At 41.8% G+C, this 16,064-nt stretch overlaps 1 protein-coding gene across 1 annotated transcript; it reads right to left on the bottom strand.

The window, feature by feature from the left end:
• Positions 1 to 6,130: 6,130 nt before the first annotated feature.
• Positions 6,131 to 14,896, bottom strand: SAMD13 (sterile alpha motif domain containing 13). Its single transcript, XM_010131307.1, has 3 exons — positions 14,809 to 14,896; positions 10,594 to 10,705; positions 6,131 to 7,294 (listed from the first exon to the last, which is right to left on the bottom strand). The coding sequence occupies exons 1-3, from the start codon at positions 14,859 to 14,861 to the stop codon at positions 7,151 to 7,153; spliced, it is 309 nt and encodes a 102-aa protein (XP_010129609.1). The 5' UTR covers positions 14,862 to 14,896; the 3' UTR covers positions 6,131 to 7,150.
• Between the last annotated feature and the right edge of the window lie 1,168 nt (positions 14,897 to 16,064).

The raw sequence follows: 16,064 nt of genomic DNA, 5'->3' as shown, positions 1-16,064 counted from the left end.
TCCTGCTGATAACATGAATCTTGCTGGGCTATATCCCAGTAGTTTATAGGGCCTGGCACCTCCTACCAAGAAACAGAGTATTTCAAGTGCACAAACACCTTACTATCATTTCAGTGTCTGATTCTCTCACATCCTGTTTCTGTTCAATTCTGATAGCTGCCCAGGACAGTGCAACCACAATCCTCCTCACCTGCTGATCACGCTCCACGCGCAACCAACATCAGACAGATAAAATGGACTTGCTAAACTCATCAGCCAATATCTAAAACAGAGATGAAATCTCACTATCAGGACCAGTACACAAGTCTTCACTGGCTGTACTATTCTATTTATATTCAGGCTACCTGCTTTCCAACACATATTTAAACCTATCAGTTTTTATTAACTATTACAGCTACTTTTTTTTCCTTTTTTCAAATTTTCTTTTTCAAATCTTGCTTTTACCAGAAGTATAGAATCCTGATACTAAATTGAACTGAATTGACAAAGTGACCACAAAAGCCCCTTTCTGGCTAAAAATCTCAATATAAATGCTTTTGAAGTGAGACTCTTGCTGTTTGTGTACATACAACAGCGAACCATCTTCTGCCTGGAAAGTGCACAGTTGCACTGAAAAAGGAAACCTATTAAATGTCTCCAGTTATAGGATCAAAAATGTCATCTCACATCTCAGCTATAATTAGGATATAAACTGTTTTCTGCACCTGAGATTGAACCTTACCATTCACAGCAGGCTGAGAACAAAAAGACACACACAGGTACCTGAGTGCATGCACAGACACCTGGTCCCATAATTATACACATATATACACTGAAAAATAAATGTATAAATGGCACTTACTAGATCAGCTGGTATATGCCTGATCTATGGCAATCAAATAAGAAACAACATGAGCTGGAGTTAGCTGTTATTTTTATTACAGACTTGCAAACTTTCAGCTGCGCTGAGTTGAAGCCTGCCACACTCCCTTCAAGACTCATCTCAAATTACACACCAGGGCAGCAGTTCACCTCTGCCAGGCTCACAAAAAAACCTACCAAACACAGGGAGAGAACCAGGAAAGGGGCACATATCCTATTACTGCCTGCCTGAGAGAGCTGGAGGAGTACTTCATAGACATGAGGGGCAGAAGCAAAAGTAATCCTTCAGTCCCTCTAACTGGCCAGAGCAAGACAGATATTGCTGCAAGTAAATTGCCTGGGTACAGGCATTTGTAGCCCAGGCCCTGACGGATGGAGGTGCACAGGGGAGCCAGCCTGAAACGGGAACATAGAATCATCTGGTTGGAAGAGACCTTTAAGATCATCGAGTCCAACCATTCACCCAGCACTGCCAGGGTCCCTAAACCATGTCCATCAGTGCCACATCTACACATTTTTTTAAACACTTTCAGGGATGGGGACTCCACCACCTCCCTAGGCAGCCTGTTCCAATGGAGGTAACAGAGGCTAGAGAGACTAGAAGATAAGCAGGAAAGACGGGGGGGAGTGGGGGGTGGGGGGGGGAGAAGGGAAGAGGACGAAGAAATACAGTGATAATAAAGATCAGACAAATCAAAGAAGGGAGAGAATAGAAAATACAAAAAAAAAAAAATCAGCAAGGACAAATATTTCTCCTATCTGGCTACTGCAGAACTGAAAACAAAAACCCAAACCAAACAATACTGGACACAGTCAAAACCAGAAAAAATAAGGCGGTAGAGAAACCTTGGGAGCAGAGGGAAACGTAACAACAGAAACCAGAGTGTTTGAGTACCGAGGGGGCCTTCTGCCACCTCTCAAGGGTGGCATTACGCAAGAATTCCCACACTAACACCTCCATCTGACTGGAAAAGACAAGAGCTGAAGTTTTAATGGCCTCATACTCCTGCAACGTTTCCAAACCTTCTAGATTACACGTATTTCCAGGTAGAGAAGCCCAGGCAAACTGGCACGGGGTATTTATACAGAAGGGAGGAGGGTGTAGAAGAGGAGTATCCTTGAGAAGCAGGGTTGGTACACCCAGGCGCACACCCACTTTCACACTTCTCCCTATGGTTTGGCCACCATCTGGAAAACAAACTCAGCTACAAATTCTTACTCTTTACTTCCTCCTGCTGCAGTTCACGAGTACAAGACAAAGCAATGTTACTCTTGAATCAGAGATCAGTGCAAATTATGAGCCTTCCCTCCTTTTTTTGAAATGATTTAGCTACTACAGTTGGGGCCATCCTCAACATAGCAAGTACTGCAGAACATTTGTAGAGGGGCAGCAATCACCTGAAAAGGGGAAGGGAACGTCCTGAGATGAGTGCAAGCCTGCCAATGCCAAGACATTTGTGGTTGCCTTATCAGCAGATCAGCTGATGATACAGCAGTTATAACTGCTGAGTGTTAACAAAGATGCTCACGAGTGCAGCATATAAACACAATAAAGGTCTCCAGCACTCACCAACAGCCTTCAGCAGCAATGAAACTCTCACACTGAGACCAAAGGCCACTTACAGTCTTCATGGTGCCCCGCCTTGGGCTCTGCAGGTGCTTGAGGTTACAGTTCTATTCCCCAAATTTACAGCATCTGCCAGATAACGTTATTGTGGGAGTAAGCTGCGTACCCATCTGGGATCCAAAGGAACATCGCTAAATAAAACAACTCCCTAATTATATGGGCGAAGCAATTTAATGATCTCATTCCACTACCAAAGAACACAGCCTTTCCCAAGCGGAATGAAAGCTACTCATTAAATCAGCCTGCCCATTACTCCACGGAAGACTGCCCTTACAGGCTGCCAGTGGGCTGATGACAGCCACTGCCCTCTGCACCTCCCCCAGGGGAAGCTGCTGTCAGAGCTGAGCGACACAGAGGTGAAGGTGTATGGAGGCCTTCAGTTCGATGGATCAGGACACAGATGGACTCTTCTGGCTGACATCCCAAAGCACCAAGTCCTCTCATTCTCTTAGATGAAGCAGAAGCCAAGCCATTGCCTGTGTCAATTGTCCTGAGGTGAAGGTGAGAGAGTAGACCAGAGCCTTTTCTGCATCACTCCATTCATCCTGCTTCCTCCTGAGCCAGAGACAGTGACACTGCTCACATGCGTGTTTACAGTCAATTAATTTCCCACATGACTTTTGGGCCAAAATCCATTCCTGGAAGAGAAGGAACTGCTGTTCTGACTTGGAAGTAAAGAACCAGACAGAGACAAATTGAGATAATGTTTTTTCTGGTCCTGCTCAGACTAAGCCTTCAAATTTTTTATAATATTGACATTAAAAAAAAAAAAAAGAGGAATAAATTTGTAGCTTCCCCCAGACTCGCAGAAAGTAAGATTCTCTGCTTTTCAAATAACTGTGATTGTAACTTCAGTTTGACTTCAGGAAGAGGAGTGTTGAGTATAACAGACCAATTCAATGCTGATTTTTAAGAAGATAAAAAGGACTTTGGTAGAATTTGAACATATTGAAAAAAGCAGTGAAGAGAGTTCATTTAGCAAGTAAACACTGTCAGTGAGGGCCTAACATGACATTTTGCCTGATTCATTTCTAAGCAGGACTGATGCATGGGTGGCTGTTCCCTTCGTGACAGCTGCCGAGTCTTGTATAATTATAAGGATAAAGAATTTTCTACGTATTGATGAAGAGCAGCACATTAGAGCAAACAGTTTTAAAGGGAACAATAACACACAGGGGTGGGAAACATCAGCAAACAACCAGAACAACTTCCTCTGGATTGAGAAAGTGACCTTTGTGGTCAGGCACAGAGCCTCCATAATTTGCTGACAGTTGCCTTATATATTTAGATGCAAAGAGAATATGCTATGTATTGTGTATCTACAGCTTGAGAAGAGACCAAACATCAGAGCTGAGGAACAGTATCAGTATATATTTCACAACCATGACACCCAAAAAGGCATAATGTAATGCTTTCAAGTAATTTTTAAAAGTGTTATGAAATATTCTGATAGATGTGCACTAGTGGCATTATAAAAAGGGCAAGATGGGGAGGTACAGGGGAGAGGAGGACCTTGGCTGCAGCATTCTTGTGCTGACTGGCAGCAAGGCACAGGAGCCGACTGCTCCTCCGCTCCTTAAAGCTGCCTCTGGAAGGAAGCAGCTCTCTAGCACCGAGACCATTGTCACTCTCACTCGGTATCAGTAGTCGGGCACCTGGCAGCTTAATCACCACTCAAAGCACAAGGAGGGCTTTTAAGGTAGAGGGACTCTCCTAGCTGCAGACACATTAAGGGCCTGTTATAAAACTGGATTCCTGCGTAACTCTGTGACTCTCAGAACGGCAGTATTGACATGGTATCCAGTAATGCTCATCAGTCACTTCCTCATCTCAACAGCAGCTGTGTTTTTTGCAAAAGGAATGGTAGCTAAAAATAATCTGGCTTTGACTTCCTCTTTCAAACCCTCCAGCCTCTTTCAAAAAGATTTTTTGTTCTCCCAGAAACAGCAAGGAGAATGTCACAGACAAAATCATAACAGTCACCTGCACAAAGAGAAAAGCAGCATTAGAAAGCTCAGAGAATAGTAGGAAACTACAATACAGATAAAGGACTGTAGGAAAAAATTGTTACAGTTCCGAGCAACATCCTCCAAATGCCCTTTTACACTTGCAGTGAGCTTTCCGTTAGGCCTCCGCTTGTAAGAACCAGTTAGCAGTGCTGATTAAAAGGGGATTTCTGACTGTAATTCAGTTGCTCATTAAAACATATTACAAGATAGAACAGTGCTCAATAACCACCAAACACGCTCTCATGGCTGCACACTGGAGATTTTTACTCCCTCATGAAATAAATGTGTTTTACTTTTAATTCTGTCATCCATAGATCTACAAAACATGCCAATCCCACACCAAAGATGCAAATGGAGAAAAAGAGAATATTCGTCCTTCAGCAACACAGCACTTTGTATTCTCCTCCAACAACAATTCTACAAATACAGGGCTGGTAGGCATCTCCAGACCGCTAAATGCTGCTGCTTCACATAACACTTTTCGTAAACATACCTAATTCTATATTAAAATATTTAGGAGTTTCATGTATAATTTTTCAGTTGCAGCCTGTAATTAGCCTGATACAGACTGTATCTGAAAATTCACCAAGGCAGGGACGACGCTTTCTATTTGAACCTAGTCTTCCAGAAGATCCCTCCTCCCAGTACATCTCTCTGGACGCTACCAAGCTATACATAATATCATAAGCAGAATTCAGACTGTGACTTACAAACCTGCTGCAAACAGACCAATACCTGAAGTAAGCACAGCACAAGGGACAGAAAGAGAAACAGTGAATACATCCCCGTCTCCCATCATTTGCTTCGAAGTCCAAATAAATATGTTGCACAATGTAAAGGTTAGAAAGTATACCAGAAAGCATGCTGCTGTATCTAGTTTATGTATTAGACTACATATTGTGAGCTTTACCTACAGCACAGCTATTAACACGGCTTTCTCCCTTCGCAAATCTCAACACCAGAAACCATCGGCAACTCTCCTAGCACTGTGGCATCAACAGCCACCTCTCACTCAGCCAAGTCATAATTGAAGGCAGGGCAACATAACACAGAGATTTACAGGAGCTTCTCTTTCTCTCCCTGAATCCTGTCCCCCTCTTTTCAGCTGCACACCCTCACCGCTTCCTCCCACACCATTTCCACTTTCACCACACTCTCCTGCTTATTTCCTACTTCCCAGTTCCTTTGCTCAGCCTCACTCATGCAACCCCACATCCCAGTTTCAGAAGTCATCACAGAGCTCTCTGGGCCAGAGCAGATGGTGGGCGCAGACAGTGCTTAGCACCATCCATGAGCTATCTCCCAGACCTTCTGGGGTAAATCACCCTGCTGCAGCAGGGCCAGCACAGCACCTCTGCACCACTGACAGCTCTGGAGATGCCCAAGAAAAGCACAGACGTTATCAGTGAACTGTGACCAGGGCTCCTCCTTCAGCAGTATACAACATGAGCTAAGAAAAAGCAAAAATAACGACATTTTAAATATCTCGGTAGGTAGTGTTAAAAGTAATCACAAGAACATAGAATATTAAGTAGGTTTGCGTACCTTTTTAATGGGAAAATGAAGAAAAAACAGGAGCTCCAATATACCACAACAAAGAAACAGAAAAAGTAAAAGATCTGTAAAGTAAACTGAATCCAAACATAACCAATGCTTTATTGGGATATAGCAAGCAACCTATCAAATAGGGAACTGGTACAAACAGATTGAACAAGACTCTCTTTTAACAGAGATGTATGGTGACAAGACAGCTTCTTTCAGTTTTTAAAACAAGTATTCAAACTGTTAAATGTTAAAAAAAAAATCAACCATTACACCACCAATGACAGACAATATTAAAAATGTGCAGAATTTTACTTTTTACAAATTTCTGCATAATGTTAGAAAACTTATAAATTAAGAAGGGAATAAAATGAAGCTTTTTTGTATTGCAAAGCAACACAAACTTTTAAAAACCAACTATACACAGAACTACTATTAAAAACAGGTGAAAACAAGCTGAAAATTTAAAGGACAGCATAAAATACACAACCCAGTTTCACCTGTCAGCAACACCTTCTGCTATCGAAGGGGTTATGTTAGTTGTATGTACAGCTTTAAACATTGCAGCATACCACAAGTAAACCTTAATAAGGTCAAAATAGGACCCTCTGCAAAAAAGGGTGAGTTGGCAAGTGTCAGCTCCCATCCTAAAATTTTAAGTAGTAATAATTTTAGTAGGTCTTTAGTGTAAACGAAAACCTACTTTAACTGGTGTCTCTCTCCCCAGGATGCATGTAAACTTTATTTGGGGTGGGGTGGTGGGGGGTGGTGGTAGGTATTTTAATTCATGAAATCAAGAACACTTCTGTCTCAAAAACGAGAATGACATACCTCCCCTTTTGTTCTGGATTCAGTGACGTAGCTATATCGACATGCTCACTGACACTTCCTAAAAGAGAAAAACATTATGTACTATCTAAATATATACACACCCCCTCTCTCAGTTCAGACTCAGTATGTAGTATATTGCCAACTCTATCCAATAGGATATATATCGTAATTTGGTTTAAATTCTTAATAGATATATTCTCTCTTTACAAAGTTCCATCACATGAAACCAAATTGCTTATTTATTGTTTGAGGCACAACATGACCCCAATTGGACAATTCGCTATAAAGAGTTGTTCTTTAGATGCTGTGTCTGTAGAGGTTTTACGTGATACTCATAGATTTTCAGCGCAGGCCCCAGTTTTAATGAAAGTCCAGTCAGTACATCATTCCTGGTCATCAACAGTAATGATTTGCCATCAATTTCCTATAAGAAGAATTAAAGAGTTGATAAAGACAAATGCACAAATCTAACAGATGAGAACAGTCATGCAACAAATGGAGGACTACTACAGAGGATCAATGAGAAAAGAAACAGTAGCCTTTATTTTCCCAAAACTATGTTTATAGCTGCTAAATTCTGCTATCCGCTTTTCAAGTCCTCACCTGTGCTGACTAAGGCATAAATACTATTTAGTCAAGCACAAAAACCAAATGAGCCTTATTTCAAAATTCCCTCCTTGTAAACCTGTTTAGAATTAAAAGGTACATGTGCAGATTGCTTAATTATCAGCCGGTACGGGAAGGATGCTCTTAAGAAGGCGGCTCATGAAGTGCGCTTCAGAGGAATTACCATTGACAGCGATATGCAAGTTTGGACTAGTCAGTAATAACTTCACGTGCCTTCTTTAAAAGGCCAACCTTCCTGCACATCCCTGGGAGGGGTGGGAGGGAAGACTCCTGCAATAATCACAAATTTTATAAGGGCCTTCCTGTGGACCTCAGCACTGTGACGGAACTTCTCTTCCTCCATTTATAGTCGAAGAGGCTAAAAGAAGGAACTTCCCAGCTTACAAACCACACCACAGTCAGAGATGAGCTGAAAGGTGAATTTCTTTAAAATCTCCCCAAATCATATGACTGCTAATCTCTTGGAGAAGCACAATGTAACAGTATTTCTAAAAGAAAAAAAAGTTTCCAATAACTTTTTACCCAATTATAGCAGGTGCCTCTTTCCGACTACCGCTCAGAATGTTAATGGTTAAAACCAGTTTCTACCCTCTCTTTTCCATTTGTCGCAACTCCTTCTGTGGGAATTTTGACACCAGTGAGTATTTTGTTCATTGCTATGTCTGATCTGAAGTTGCCTTTTCTGCTGCTGTTCTACAATGCTATGCAGGAAGAACAGCCTCCAGCTTGGTAGGATCCAAATGAAGTAAATCCAGTACCTGGAACAGGAGAAACTCCAAGAATAGGAAAAAAGCATCTATTCCTTTCACCGCTTCTTCCTCGGGGTTCCCCGTGGATTCTAGAAATGCTGGTAACTACTAAGGCTTTCACTGAATAGAAAACTGATTCTCTAAACGTATCTGAGTAGAAATGAGTGATTATGAATTCAAGTGGTTTATATCTTTGTGTGTATTGTAAAATAAACTGGAATGACTACAACAAATCTACAGACACAGGTCTAAGTGGAAAGCTAAAAAGAAGTGAAGCTCCTTAGAAACAGACTACCATTTCCAACCTCATTCCCCTTCTAGTATGTGTTCAGGGCAGTAGCAGATCAAATTAATCTAGGTTTCTGGAGCCCAGACAAGCTGCAGTACAAATGGCAGAGAAAAATAGACATGGTCAGAGCTTTAGCTGCATGCCTGGTAACTCTGTAGACAGATGACAGCTAGGGGTTCAAAGAGAACCTCACTCCACTGCCAGACCTGGAAGGCCTGTGAGATGCTGATAACAAGCAACATAAGTACACAAAGTTGAAGTTAGCAGTTAGTAAACAGTGTGGAGGAAACAGAACACCAGCGCTGGTAAGAGGTTAGGCACAGTGTTGTTCTTGATGCAGAGAAGGAATGGTCTGGCAGAGCTGGCATGGAGAACCAGGCGCTTGCTGCATCTCGTGCTACTAAGGAAACAGAGTGGCAATGACTTCTGCAATGAGTGGCTGTATCCTGGTGGCAGCTGTCACCTGTCTCTCCAAGGCTTTGACATGAAGTGAAGCTGGCAGCAGAATCACAGCCACATTTCTGCTCGTGGCTATCCTAGCAAAGCCCTGGCAATAACATTGCTAAAAAGCAGCTTACTTCAGCTATCCTCCTGAAGCCGCTTGTCCTTGCTGCAGAATACTAATAAAACCTTTACATTCCCCTTCTATGCTGCTTTCCACCAGGCTGCTGCAAATTGCTTTGCCAAAACTCATGAGTTAGCCTCACCTCGCTGCTGCAAGATCAGTAGTAATTACTACAGTATTATTGACAAGCCAGCTGAGGTGCAGAGAGGTTAAGGTATTTGATGCAAGTCAGAGGTATCTGTCGGTGTAAGGAAAAAGCCCCAGAGGCCACAGCTACTTTGCCTCTGTGGGTTTTTTTAAGCCACATTTCCAGGGCTGTTGAGGAGACATGGATACTAGTATTAAGGAATGGATACACTTCAACAATTTTTTTGCCTGTTTACCCATTTTCAAATTCCAAAAAATTAGTAGCAGCTGCAGAAACAGCCTCTATCAGCACCTTGCCAGAGATTTATCCAACACCAGGCTTTTCACCCCAAGAAGGAGAGCTAAATTTAGATACTCTGTTACATACTGGTCCATTAGAGTCAGATAGGATTTCACTGTCCAGGTGCTAAAGGTCAGCAAGATTATCCTGACCAAGAGTAATGTACTTTCACATTAGATGTACAGTTTCCCTGCAAAGCTGTCAATAACTTGCACTAGTTCAGTGCCTTGGTAGGTCAAGCTATCTATTCTGGTAACCAAATACAAGCGTTGGTAACTAATTTCCTGGTTGTCACACGCAAACCTATAGACTTTCAAGGGAAACTGCTGAACTGGAGACAGTAAATTCCTCCTCTATGGAGGAGGCAAGCTGCAGGCCAAGTAAGCCAACTTCTCCATCCTGCCCACTAACACACCTTACCAGTGTGCCGATAGGTGAGTTACAAGGGGCTGTATGATTATTAAGCTCTTTGCTGATCAAATCTACCAAAAGAAGCCATCTATTAGCATGAGCCCAGAAACGAAGACCCAACCTCTTCCTCAGATCTGAGTTCAACAAACATGCTGTTCCTGTGTCTAAAAGGATTCTTCCCCTTTATTGCAAACTTGTCCTTTCCCTGTTCACTTGCACTGCCAAGTTCAATGTAATATAGCAGTCCCTCTTTCACTCTAGGTCTTCAAAAGCAACTTGCTTCTTATGAGTCCCAGATTTTACAAATGCTCTTGTGTGCATTTGTGCAATACACTAAGGAAGAAGAGAATTACCATCCACATTTTAAATAACAAGATAGTGAAAGTGAGTGGGTTGTAATCAAGACTGAGTCCAAGCCAGAAAATTTGTGGGGTTCCTCACCTTTCAGATAACCGTTTTAAACAAACTCCAACCCATTATCCGCACCCTGTACAATACTATTACTCAAAAATCACAGTCCTATGGATTTTCACTCCTCTGGTTTTTTAATGTGGGATTTGCACTCCTATTTAACAGCATAAAACCAGGTCCATGGCAAAAAACGTGCAATGTGAGAAACTGGTGGCAGTCAAAAAGTGTTTCTTAATAGATGTACCTGTTCCTGAAAAGCGTTGGCTTGCTCTTCAAATCCAGCTCTTCTGAAATAATTCACAACATCGATAACAGCCCAGTCAGCAGGATCCGGAGGTCTCCCATTCTCTACTGAACTGCAAAGTGTAAATCCAGACAAGTAATCACTCAGTGTGTGCACAGTGCCTGCCGCTTCTCTGTGCACGCCCCACGTCCATCCCCTCCTTCCTTGTTCCTCCAGGAAAAGTACGCTTTGACACACCTGCCCCCACCTCAATACAGAACAGTCACTCCTGTTCTCTTCCATTTCAAAGACCTGATGCTGGGGACAACTGAGGCACCTCTCCCTTCAGAAAAGAAGAAAGTATATGAACCTTCACATCAGCCAACGGCCATCAGGCAGGACCTTTTCCTGCAACTGTGCTGCCTTTGCAGTTGGAGAACAAATCCTGCCGTGACTGAGGTACTAAAACCCTGTCTCGCAAGACTGCAGCTTGCTTTCAGCTACCAAGTACTTATAAAAAAATTGCAGTATGTGCATTATTCATTCTCCAGATGAGGCTGTGCTTCCTTGTAACATGTGCAGAAACCACTGGAAACCAGTAGAAAATACTGGAAAATATCTTTACCTTGAAAACAAACAAACTAGGTAACAATGATTGCATTAATTGCTCAATATAGAAAATTTCCCAAAATTGATTTTGGACTGATCTTTGGACAAATTTATGGACTTTTAAAATACTTATGAATCTGAGGAAACATCTGTTAAACACAATCAGAGCGAATTACTTCTGTGAATGAATTACCTCAGGCAACTGCTTTCCACAGTAGCAAAAACAACCAATCAGTCATATTACTATCCTTATCCTGCATTTCTTATCCTCAACCTGTCATCACCTGATCTCAGATAACGTTTGCGTATATGCAAATTCTTGGTAAAAAAGACACAGTGACCTTGAATGTCTTTCCTACAGCAAGAAATCAAAAGAAAGAACTTTTTAACTTGTTTCTCCAGCTAGAAGTCCCAAAATCCATGCCAGACATTTTTCAGTGTTGCACATGCTTAACCATAATGCTAATGAAGAAATATAGAAAATGTACAGATCAGGGCAGATGTCAGAATCCTGTCCATTTCAGGTCCTGAAGCTTAGAGGCTTTGATTTTCAACAGCACCAGCTGGAAAAGAAAACACAGATTATACTCTCCTGACAGCATTTTTTTTCTGTCCTTCAAATTTTTCTTTTCCAGCTGTCACCACCTCTGTCTTGCCTAGACTTGTGTCTCTTTCAGCAAAATAACTCAGTGAATCAAGGGCCAACCATTTTTCCAACCAGCCTTGAAGAGAAGCCAACAGAATCGCATGCAGCGCCTCCCATCACTGTTTCTGCAACATGCCAATTTCTACAACTAGCTGAGCCCTGGGAAGGACGACTTGTGAACACAATGACTTCTGCTTCTCCCCTAACTCTTGGAACGTACCTGTCAGTACTTCCAGCCCTAGGGATTCTCACTGCATGCCGCACTTGGCCTTCTAAAAGCTGTTTTGTTCACTTATCACATGGAATATACGCATCTCTCAGAGCAACAAACAAAGGGGCAGAGTTTCTTACTTTTGCTCATCAAGTAATTACTTCATGAATCGCTTCACTGATTGTCATTACACAGAAAGGCAACACTCAGCAACACTGAAAATGAGACTATCTTGCTTTACCAGAGCTGCACTTTTTTTTAATCAAAGAGTGACTTTCAATTAAGATTTTTAGTGTTGTGCACATTCTGAGGCTTTAAGAAGTAAAACGTGTAAAGCATCACCCAAACCCTATACATATTTGTAAAAGCAGCATTTGAAGAATTATATTTAAATCTTTTCATATTCCCTAAGACATAGACTATCACTTTCAATGACTCATCTTCTACTTAAACGAAACCCCAACGACTCAGTACTTCAAAAAAAAAAAACATAATAAACCCTAAAAGATATTGAATTTAATTCTTCCTAAACAGGAAATAAAAGAGTCAATCTGTAAAAATACCTCCTAACTGTATTTTGCTTACTTCCCAAAACACTTCAGTTTCAAGCTAAATATGGTCCCAAACCCTCCTTCCCAGAATTTTCTATTTCAGCCCCATGTGTTAGTTCTTCACGTAGCTCTTCTTTTACCATCAGGGAACTACAGCGTGGTCCAGCCCCACCCCAGGCTCAACAGCAATGACTTCAGGGGCTCTACCTTAATCATTAACTAATCACAGAAAATAATTCCAAGTTCCTGTCTCAAGGAATACCATCATGCTGCACCTCAAGTGGAGCAAATTTCCACAGTTACAGCTGCAAAAGACTCGAAGGCATGAGACAGACTGTTGGAGGCTGGCTGGATTCTAACCTATCTCCCCTCACAGATGTGCATTTAGACTTTAACAGTCTCCCCCTCATCCCAGTGTTGCATGTGGCTCTATTATTTTGACAAGAGACTACGTCCAGCCATGGCTCAGCCATACACTGGTTTATGCCAGACATCCTGGATGCAGTAAAATGTGAAGAGGACTGGCATTTTACACTCTGTAACAAGATACGAGATGCACTGATAATGAACAAAGATTAGGCTTGTCTGCTTTTCACTGCTGTCCCTGTGCCTTTATTGCCATCATGTGGTGGCAGCAGCAAGGCCTGGAAGGATATCTGTTTGTTCACAGCTATTTTATCCAAGCTATTTATAGCCACTTCAAGGAAGTGCCGAATACTTCCTTTGTAGATATGTGCACATACATGCCATATACGTTCATTTAGAAACCACAGCTCATGATCAGTTTAATTACAATCCCCATCAATTCTAAACAGCCACCTTTGCAATTAGTAGTTGATCCTGTATCACCTAAGCCTCGGGGGAAAATGATTAAATGTAAACTGTCCTTGCTTTGACTGCCTCCCTTCTCCTCCCACCACAGAGTCCTCATTATAAAAGCGTAACTGCCAAGTGAAGGTGGCTTCTGAGGGACATACACAATATAATCTATTCATAGTCACTGAACAGGAGATTGCATTTTACACTGGTGTGGTGTAACAAGTGTCTCAAGTGAAAGGACAGCACGCTGATTTTAATGGCTACCATCACATCTTTTGATACTGTGTCATAATCAGGTATTTTATCAGCATCCTGAAGTGATCATTATCATGGTTGTTGTTACTATTATTACTACTACTACTACTACTAATAATAATATTGCTCTAGTGCCTGGGAGCCTACATATTGGCAAGTTTTCTCAGAAGGCTTATGGAAAAGAGATCTGAAGGAGAAGACTCAGGAGCAGCTTTGCAGAAGTGTTGCAGTTTGAGAGGACAGACTAGGAACTCTCTCTAACACCTTTCTTTGTGTTTTCTTTTTCTTTTATTTTTTAAAAATCTACCAACAGCTATATATGTATACATCTATTGCAGCACAGCTTCTAAAACCCAAAAGCAGCAAGGCCAAAATTCTTCCTACACAGAACTCCATTTCTCAGATTCACAATTCTTCATTCAGAATTGCTTGTCCTAATTGAAGAATTGCTGATCTTTGAGGATATGGAAATGCCTCCAAGACAGCTCCTATCCCTTAGCTTGCAGTCTACCACACTAAAGAAAATTGTAGTGGGGTGCACACCATGTCTCTGTCTTATTACCACACTAGGTCTGAAGTAAAAACCCAGATAAACTGCTGGGCTTCTCCAGCAAACAGCTTCAAGAATCTGTTCTAGAGAAGATCTGACACCAAAGACATACGTTGCTGCTACTGCTTCTGAGTTCTAAATGGCTGGGTGATCAGTAGAGAAGGGTGTATGTATCTCTGAATGAGACAGAGAGGAGATTTCCACTGGACACTTCTTTCCATCAAGCACCGGTTCTGCAAAAGCCACTGCCAGACAGCTGAGCAGAGGCAGAGCACTGGTTACAGTGCTACCACTTGCTTTAGTCTCTGGTTGAGAGGAGAAATCAATGGAGCAAGGTATACCCCTAACTTAAGTTACTAGCTTCTACATCTCCCCATTGCTATATGGTCCTTCCACACAAAACTTTTAATCAATTCAATGCCCAAGACTCTTCTATTTTGAAGTTGAAAAACAATAAAAGTAATTAAGAACAGGGAAAGTTTGAAATTAGCAACGATGGAGGTGGCCACCATTGCCAAACATATTAAGTCAAAGGAAAACTACAATGAAAATCCATGTGCTGTTTACAAAACCCGAACACTACAGATTCACTTACTTTTTGACATCCAGAGAGCCATTTTCCTTGTTTTCCATGTCAACAGTTAGCATGGGGAGATTAGAGGTTTCTTTTACGTCAGCAACTGATCAACAGGGGGGGAAAAAAAAGCTATGTTTAATTATTGGTATCACAAAAAAAACCAAATAGTGTAACAGAAACAAGCATTATACAGGGACACAACTGTGTTTCCACCCAAGAACAAAGGTGCTGTCAAAGACTGCTTTCCTCAGAACCTGGCAAAGCTAGTAACATCTAATTATCGAGGAAAAGTATCGAGGGAAAGTTGATCTGTGCTTTCAAACACAAGCAATATTTCATGCTTGAAAATCAAGGAAGGTAAGTTGATCCTTTTTGAAAACCATAAAATTTTGATCAAACTACGTATTCATACACATAGAGAGTGACCTGCAATATTTAGGTAGGTATCAAGAGAGCTGCTTATGCCTTCAGTCAACCTGCTACACCGATGATCCAAACAGACATATGATCTCATCCCTAGCAAGGTCTCGAAATCTATAGCCTTGTTGTACAAATGGGGAATCTGGGAAACTGATGATCACGAAGTGTTTAATACCCATCTCACACATTAAGCTCACACAAACTCCTGAGGCCTAAATCAGTATCTTATCCGTAAGACCATCCTTCCTGCACTAGCACAGCTTCTTCTGTAGGTATGGTACACTGAACTCTGAAAAGGAAAGGAACATATGAAGGACACAGGAGAAAATCCAGTTTGTTTCCCTCCTCACAGCGTGATGGAGTACTTTCATCACACAGCTTTTTCCACCACTCCATGGAACACGCAGAAATGACCCGAGCCTTTTCCTTCTGTTCTTAAGTAAGCCATTTCTATTTCAGAGAGTGTCAAAGAACTGACCACAGACTCAGGATGTGCTTGCTGTAGATGGATGCCAGTGAAACGTTTCAGAGCTCTGGGAAGTACAGAATAGGGAAATCATGCTCTTCAGCTAAAACTTTGTAAAAACAGAGGATAGCAATTAATACTGCTGTTTAAAAAAAAAAAAGGAAAGAAAAGAAAAAATACCCTTTATTATACAGCTAGCAGCATGTAAAGCACCAGGAAAACAGTAACAAACTAATCGGAAAGAAGCTGTTGCCTGCACCGCTGACCAAATAACGCATTCCCTCAAATCACTTCGTGGTTCATCTGAGGTGACGGCACAACGACAACCGCACCAGCCCATCTGCGGAAGGTCCCCTCGCCCGGCCGCGCAGGACCCGGCGGCCGCCCC

This window comes from Buceros rhinoceros, unplaced genomic scaffold, assembly GCF_000710305.1.
Source record: "Buceros rhinoceros silvestris isolate BGI_N320 unplaced genomic scaffold, ASM71030v1 scaffold36362, whole genome shotgun sequence".
Lineage (NCBI taxonomy): Eukaryota > Metazoa > Chordata > Aves > Bucerotiformes > Bucerotidae > Buceros > Buceros rhinoceros.
This window is presented reverse-complemented; position numbering and strand designations above follow the sequence as displayed.